Raw genomic sequence first — 8,760 nt, 5'->3', positions numbered from 1 at the left:
GGAATTACTGTGTGGAATGTTATAATGGGCATTTACTGTGTGGCATAATATGTAAGGGGCACTACTATTGTGTGGAATAATTTGTTATATTGGGCTCTACTACTATGTGACATAATCTGTAATGGGCATCACTGCGTGGTATAATGTGTAAGGGCTATTACTGTGTGGCAAGGTCAGTGCTATTTTTCAGTAGTTCCCGAACCTCTCATTAACTATGACGTAATGTCCTGGGCTAAAATATATTTTCCATAAGATAAGTTTTTGTCAGGATGCGGCCTGGGATTGGCCGCTACTCACTTCCGTGACGGCGTCCTTGGGCTTCGGGGGTTCATTCGCTGGGAGTGGAGGTGAGTGGTGGCTGAGTATTCTCCCCGGGGTCTGCTAGGGCTTACGTGCGTGCTTCCTGGTTCCTGTGGCGGTGGGCATGGGCGCAGCCATGTTGGTCCATATCACCTGACTAGACTCTCCCAACAGTAGCCCCGCGGTCAATCAGCTGATCCAATGACCAACTACGGGTATTTATTCTGACTCCAGCAACAGGAAGTTGTTGTTCAACTTTGCTTTCCCAGTGACTACGATGCCAGTATTTGTTCCAGGCTCTAGGTTACTTTCATAGCATATCCCACAGCTAGTCTGCGTCTGGCCCTTTAGTACTATTGGAGCTAGTTTGCGTATCTGTTACCTGTGCCTTCCTGAGCATATCCGTGGCTGGATTCTAGTGTCTTATGTTTATTTTACCTTAAGTTTTGCTTCAGTTAATCCTCTTGTATTTACCCAGCTCTGGCTCATTGTCTCCTCCGGTACTGTCCCCAAGCACTAGTTTCAGTAACTTTCCCTGCCTCTGAGTTCCCTGCACAGCTACTTGCATTCTGTGACTGAATCTTCAGTGAATCAAGTTCACTACCTGCACCTGAGTTCCCTGCAGTTACTTCCGTGACTGGATCTACAGAGTGCCTATGCCAGAGGTTCCCAAACGCAGTCCTGAAGGCTCCCCAACAGTTCAGGTTTTAGAGATATCCATGGCTGAGCACAGGTGACTTAATTAGTACCTCAGTTAATTTGATTTACCCATCTGTGCTCAATCATGTATATTTCTAAAACCTGAACTGTTGGGGAGCCTTAAGGACCACATTTGGGAACCTCTGGTATAAAGGGTACTACAGTGTGGCATAACATGAATGGGCTCTGTGTGGGGGCAAATGTATTTTTTTTTAGAACTCTGGGGGACCTTTTAAGATCTTGCTATGTGGCCCCCAAAGTTGTAGGTACATTCTTACATGCAAACACAGAGGGCTGACTAATATATATGGTCACTTTAAAAAGGACTAACTCTGGATTTAATATGAACTTGCATGAGTCATAAAGTTTGACATTTGCTCAGACTGTGAGGGATAAAATTATACTTATTAGCTTTCACACAGGTTTTTCGCAGACTTTCAATTTTCACTTGAGCCAGCCCCGGAACCTGTGTAATCTAAGTGTCCACATTTTTAGACATTGTGTGACAGTGTGTGGCCCTGACGAAGTGCAAACCAAGGCAAAAACCTACTTCTGGTCAAACTACATCACCATGCCAAATTTGATGGAGCTAGGGCCAAAACTCTGGCCGTGCATAAAGGACAAACAGACAGACAGATACACACACACTTTCTCGCTTGATATACAGTCAGGTGCATAAATATTGGGACACTGACAGAATTTTCATATTTTGGCCTCTATTCACCACCACAATGGCTGTGAAATGAAACAAACAAGATGTGATTTAACTGCAGACTTTCAGATTTAATTTGAGGGTAATTACATCCAAACCAGGTGAACAGTGTAGGAATTACAACGGTTTCTATATGTGCCTCCCACTTCTTAAGGGGCCAAAAGTAATGGGACTATCAACTCAAAAGCTATTTCATGGACAGGTGTGGGCTATTCCCTCGTTATTTCATTATCAATTAAGCAGGTAAAAGGTCTGGAGTTGATTCTAGGTGTGACATTTGCATTTGGAATCAGTTGCTGTCGACTCTCAATATGAGATCCAAAGAGCTGTCACTATCAGTGAAGCAAGTCATCATTAGGCTGAAAAATCAAAACAAACCCACCAGAGAGATAGCAAAAACATTAGGTGTGGCCAAATCAACTGTCTGGAACATTCTTAAAAAGAAAGAACGCACCGGATAGCTCAGCAACACCAAAAGACCCGGAAGACCACGGAAAACAACTGTGGTGGGTGACAGAAGAATTATTTCCCTGGTGAAGAAAAACCCCTTCACAACAGTTGGCCAAATCAAGAACACTCTCCAGGAGGTAGGTGTATATGTGTCAAAGTCAACATTCAAGAGAAGACTTCACAAGAGTGAATATAGAGGGTTCACCACAAGATGTAAACCATTGGTGAGACACAAAAACAGGAAGACCAGAGTAGAGTTTGCCAAACAACATCTAAAAAAGCCATTACAGTTCTGGAACAACATCCTATGGACAGATGAGACAAAGATCAACTTGTACCAGAGTGATGGGAAGAGAAGAGTATGGAGAAGGAAAGGAACTGCTCAAGATCCAAAACATACCACCTCATCAGTGAAGCATGGTGGTGGTAGTGTCATGGCGTGGGCATGTATGGCTGCCAATGGAACTGGTTCCCTTGTATTTATTGATGATGTGACTGCTGACAAAAGCAGCAGAATGAATTCTGAAGTGTTTTTGGCAATATTATATGCTCATATTCAGTCAAATGCTTCAGAATTCATTGGACGGCGCTACACAGTGCAGATGGACAATGACCCGAAGCATACTGCAAAAGCAACCAAAGAGTTTTTTAAGGCTAAAAAGTGGAATGTTATACAATGGCCAAGTCAATCCCCTGACCTGAATACGATTGAGCATGCATTTCACTTGATGAAGACAAAACTGAAGGGAAAATGCCCCAAGAACAAGCAGGAACTGAAGACATTTGCAGTAGAGACCTGGCAGAGCATCGCCAGGGATGAAACCCAGCGTCTGGTGATGTCTATGCGTTCCAGACTTCAGGCTGTAATTGCCTGCAAAGGATTTGCAACAAAGTATTAAAAAGTGAAAGTTAGATTTAGTTTGTCCCATTATTTTTGGCCCCTTAAAAAGTGGGAGGCACATACAGAAACCGTTGTCATTCCTACACCGTTCACCTGATTTGGATGTAATTACCCTCAAATTAAATCTGAAAGTCTGCAGTTAAAGCACATCTTGTTTGTTTCATTTCAAAGCCATTGTGGTGGTGAATAGAGGCCAAAGTATGAAAATTCTGTCAATGTCCCAATATTTATGCACCTGACTGTATTTACATATGGGTTCCGGACTATAAATAGACAGTAATTAGTTAGACAATGTCTAGATAGACACCAGATGTTAGACAGTTAATAGTTAGACAAGGATAAAAGTTTGACACAGACAAAAGTCAGACACACTAAAGTTAAGACATGTAAAAAGTTCGACAGGTACAAAAGGTCGACATGAAAATGATTGACACAAACATGGTTGAAACATTTCTTAAAAAAACTTTTAGGATTAGGTTTAGTGTTAGGCACTTACCCAGACGGTTAGGATTAGGCACCATGGGGAGAGTTAGGGTGAAGATTAGGGCTAAAAAAAAAAATAAAAAAAAAATTTGTAGTCCATTTTCATGTCGAACTTTTGTTCCCGTCAAACTTTTTACATGTCTAACTTTTGTCTGTGTTGAACTTTTATCCTTGTCTAACTATTAACTAACATTTGGTGTCTATCTAGACATTGTCTAACTACTTACTGTCTATCTCTTATACCACACCCTTTACATATATTTTTTGTTTTTATTTGTGTAGTAGAATCGCACTAATCACATTCATTAAATAATGCGGGTGCCAGGTCAGCTAACAATTATTCACCATCAGTCCTCAAATAACCACCAAGGGTTCCACTCAGGAACTGGTGTGCTGGTGATGTTCCTGACTTGAGCCCTTAGTGGTTATTTGTGAACCGATGGTGAATATTATATATATATATATATATAGTGGGTGTGTCCTGTACTCTCATCTTTGTTTGTCCCAGCTCCTGGGGTGCTCTTCAAGGATCTCCAGGGGGTGTCCTACACTCACCGGGTCACCTATTGGACAACACATGTACTTTAGGTATGTTTTTACCCTTATTTCAATGTTTGCATCCTGATGAAAAGGTCAACGGGTCTTGAAACGTCAGCTTAATAAACCACCTCTTTGCTTTTAATTACCGAATGAGAGGAGAGTGGGAGGAGCATCAGCCGGCTGCAGGGACCGATTGGACGAGAGACATCTATCCATGCAGTTTTTGGCACAAATAGGGATTTTCCCTATATAACATTCTCAGATGGCTTTATATAAGGTAAGGCTTTAAGGATTGCTGTATACAGATGCTATGTTGTAGGCGTCAGGCACTATCAGAGAAAATTATTGCATTATCTCCATTAACCTGTTCCTGCATAGCTGGGACACTTAAATCAAGTTTCCGCATGATTTCAATAAAATTTGTTCCAAGCTAACATTTAGTAGTGCCTGTAATAGGAGCTGACTCCAGGGCAACCATTGTCTTTTGTTATAATAAAATTGACTTGTTATTTTAAATCACAAAATATGTTTGGGTTACTTTTTTAAGTGCACAACTCACTTACCGGTATGTAAGTGCGTATAAAGAACATTGTCCTGATGATATTGGGGTATTTCTATCCTTTAAACAAGTCTTTAAATGTTTACCTTTTAATAAGTCTTCCTAAAGCTAGGTACACACTTAACAATGTGTACCCAGCCGACATGTCGTGCGACAGGACCCGGTGGGGGTTCCGGGCATCGGAACCCCCACTTGCCAATGTCGTGAATGACATCGTGACGGCCGTCGCTGATGATGTCACCAGTCGGACCTGCATGCAGGTCCGACGTGCTACATCGCTGACAATGCGCATCGTACACGATATAGTGCGTACACACTACTAGACGATGTGAACTATATATCAAATGATCCGGACGATATCAGTCGTATCGTACGTTATATCATCTAGTGTGTACCCAGCTTAAGTCGGCGTTGGCAGATTTAATTTCTTTATATGCAATACAAATAGGACAGTTCAAATATAATATAATGTCCCCAACTGGGTACAAAATCTTTATCATTTCCAAATAAGTATTTTACAGCCAAACATTTAGAACATTTTGCAACTGAAGTAGAACTGTGAATTAGGGACAATGACAGATTTTCATTTTACTACTTATATGATGCAAGTTATAGAGAACGGGCAGCTCTCCAGCTGTTATGGAACTGTAAGTCCCAGCATTACTGACCAACTCGGGAAGGAAAACAGAAGGTATGGTGCCTTAGTACAAATAGTATTATGGAAATCTGACAGTAAATGTGACCAGTACATTGGCATTAATAACAACTTTATAAAGCCAAACAAATTGTAATTTAAAAATACATCTTGGACCTCCCAGCTGAAATAAGTTTGGGGAAGCGGGGTAGGGAAGCTAATAAACCAACATTTGAAAACCATTAATTCCGAAATAATAAATATATCTGTAGCTATAGAATATTCCATCATCATGGTTATTTAAGTCTCCCAGTTTCCTGTAAGTATTTCATCACATTTGCTATATCAATCCCTTTAAATGCAGGACTTGGAGCAGCAATTTTCGCCAAAAAGCTGCTGACCTCGGAGGCCGCCATATTTTTGATGTTACTGAAGAAGATGTGTGGCGTCACTTTTATCCACCGCTTCCGATTCTAGGCTGGAGCTGACAGCACAGCGTAACACAGAAGGAACTGGTTTATCCAGTCTCTGGAATATAACCACCGCGCTCTGCAACATCGCTAGGTGCACATACTGGAGCCAGATGACTGCTGGACGGTGTTCCCTGCACCGCCACGTTTCCTCCCTCTTTCTGAAACTTCATCAGCGCTGCAGTAGAATTCTGAATGATGATTTTAGTGAACGTGGCGTCCTCATCGTTTTGTATGTGAAAGTCTCTCATGTAAGCCAAAAATTCATCAGTGTGTTCAAATGGTAGACTTTTCGTACTCTCCAATATGTCCCTGATTGCTTTGCGTCGCTGCTGCAACGCCGTCTCCGGTAATTCTTTTTGAGAAGAGGGCGAGTCTCTGCTTAAATCATTGTGACTGGGTTTTAAAGAGTCAGTTTCCCTTCTGGGGGGCTCACTGTCCCTGCTGGGGAGGTCTCTCTTTTGGTAAGGGGGAGAGCTCCTGTTTAAATCCTGGCGATTGGGTTTTAAAGAGTCCGTTTCTATTCTGGAGAGATCACTGTCTGTGCTGGGAGGGTCTTTTTTGGCCACTTTGGCGGGTGGTGGGCTTAGCATTGGGCCCTCATCAGTGGTAGACTTTGTTTGTGTGATTTTTTTTCTCCCATACTGACGGCAAATCCGTGATGCGATTAAACGCAAAGTTCTTCGCAAAGTTTTTTCCTTAAGTTCCAGACCTGAAATTGGTATTCTGGGAGGCAGCATATCAGGGTGGTGAGTGCCCAGATATTTTTGTACGTGATCTGGTGCCGTTATATGGGCGAAAACATATTTTCTGTCAGCTGCTACATAACAGAGGTGACACTTGTACATGTAGTTCTCCTTATTTGTAAACTGCAATTCCTCAATGTACTCCAAGCCCAGCAATGGCTCGTCCTTCACATAGGTGTCCAGGAAGTGCTGGAGACTTTCTGTGTTTAGAAGCATCTCAGGGCAGCTCTCTCTCAGGACATTTTCGTGCTTATTTCCTGTGGCGTGATAGTACAGGTCTAAGACTGAAGTAGTCTTAACATTGCAATGTGCGCAGACATAGCTCCGGATGTATGTTTTGTTCTCCGACATAACCGAACCGTGCTATTAACGACAACGTGCCGAATCGTCAAGCGTGTGTTGGCGTCACTTCCGGAATCGGCTATGTAGCGGGGTGTAGACTCCAGAGGCTTCAGAGTTAGTAGTGCGCAGGCGCAAGAGTGGTGTACAAGGGAGAGTGCGCATGCGCCTTAGCCGTACTAAAATGGCGCAAGCAGGGGAATACCAGACTGATGCAGAGCGCGGGGGATTGCGTAACAGCAGACGCTGATGCAGAGCGCGGGGGATTGCGTAACACCAGGCGCTGATGCAGAGCTCGGGGGATTGCGTAACACCAGACGCTGATGCAGAGCGCGGGGGATTACGTAACAGCAGACACTGATGCAGAGCGCGGGGGATTGCGTAACACCAGACACTGATGCAGAGCGGGGGATTGCGTAACACCAGACGCTGATGCAGAGCGCGGGGGATTACGTAACCAGACGCTGATGCAGGGCTCATGGGATTGCGTAACACCAGACGCTGATGCAGAGCGCGGGGGATTGCGTAACACCAGGCGCTGATGCAGAGCGCCGGGGATTGCGTAACACCAGACGCTGATGCAGAGCGCGGGGGATTGCGTAACACCAGACACTGATGCAGAGCGGGGGGGATTGCGTAACACCAGACGCTGATGCAGAGCGCGGGGGATTACGTAACAGCAGACGCTGATGCAGAGCGGGGGGGATTGCGAAACACCAGACGCTGATGCAGAACGCGGGGGATTGCGTAACAGCAGACGCTGATGCAGAGCGAGGGGGATTGCGTAACACCAGACGCTGATGCAGAGCGCGGGGGATTGCGTAACACCAGACGCTGATGCAGAGCGCGGGGGATTGCGTAACACCAGACGCTGATGCAGAGCGCCGGGGATTGCGTAACACCAGGCGCTGATGCAGAGCGCGGGGGATTGCGTAACACCAGGCGCTGATGCAGAGCGCGGGGGATTGCGTAACACCAGGCGCTGATGCAGAGCGCGGGGGATTGCGTAACACCAGACGCTGATGCAGAGCGCGGGGGATTGCGTAACACCAGACGCTGATGCAGAGCGGGGGGGATTGCGTAACACCAGACGCTGATGCAGAGCGCGGGGGATTGCGTAACAGCAGACGCTGATGCAGAGCGCGGGGGATTGCGTAACACCAGGCGCTGATGCAGAGCTCGGGGGATTGCGTAACACCAGACGCTGATGCAGAGCGCGGGGGATTACGTAACAGCAGACACTGATGCAGAGCGCGGGGGATTGCGTAACACCAGACACTGATGCAGAGCGGGGGATTGCGTAACACCAGACGCTGATGCAGAGCGCGGGGGATTACGTAACCAGACGCTGATGCAGGGCTCATGGGATTGCGTAACACCAGACGCTGATGCAGAGCGAGGGGGATTGCGTAACACCAGACGCTGATGCAGAGCGCGGGGGATTGCGTAACACCAGACGCTGATGCAGAGCGCGGGGGATTGCGTAACACCAGACGCTGATGCAGAGCGGGGGGGATTGCGTAACACCAGACGCTGATGCAGAGCGCGGGGGATTACGTAACAGCAGACGCTGATGCAGAGCGGGGGGGATTGCGAAACACCAGACGCTGATGCAGAACGCGGGGGATTGCGTAACAGCAGACGCTGATGCAGAGCGAGGGGGATTGCGTAACACCAGACGCTGATGCAGAGCGCGGGGGATTGCGTAACACCAGACGCTGATGCAGAGCGCGGGGGATTGCGTAACACCAGACGCTGATGCAGAGCGCCGGGGATTGCGTAACACCAGGCGCTGATGCAGAGCGCGGGGGATTGCGTAACACCAGGCGCTGATGCAGAGCGCGGGGGATTGCGTAACACCAGGCGCTGATGCAGAGCGCGGGGGATTGCGTAACACCAGACGCTGATGCAGAGCGCGGGGGATTGC

The 8,760-nt window shown here is 46.2% G+C and overlaps 1 protein-coding gene across 1 annotated transcript; it reads right to left on the bottom strand.

Annotated features, from left to right (window-relative positions):
* Positions 1-5,108: 5,108 nt before the first annotated feature.
* LOC148502794 (uncharacterized) lies at positions 5,109-6,934 on the bottom strand. The gene has a single exon (XM_088449355.1). It carries the CDS (start codon positions 6,843-6,845, stop codon positions 5,796-5,798), a length of 1,050 nt encoding a protein of 349 aa, XP_088305481.1. The 5' UTR covers positions 6,846-6,934; the 3' UTR covers positions 5,109-5,795.
* Between the last annotated feature and the right edge of the window lie 1,826 nt (positions 6,935-8,760).

This window comes from Taudactylus pleione, unplaced genomic scaffold (assembly GCF_031769625.1).
Source record: "Taudactylus pleione unplaced genomic scaffold, aTauple2 ptg000483l, whole genome shotgun sequence".
Taxonomy (NCBI): Eukaryota; Metazoa; Chordata; class Amphibia; order Anura; family Myobatrachidae; genus Taudactylus; species Taudactylus pleione.
Note: the sequence above shows the minus strand (reverse complement) of the source record. Positions and strands in the feature narration are given on the sequence as shown.

Excerpts from the sequence above, each read along its gene's own strand:
- LOC148502794 (XM_088449355.1), bottom strand. The coding sequence starts at position 6,845 with ATGTCGGAGAACAAAACATACATCCGGAGCTATGTCTGCGCACATTGC.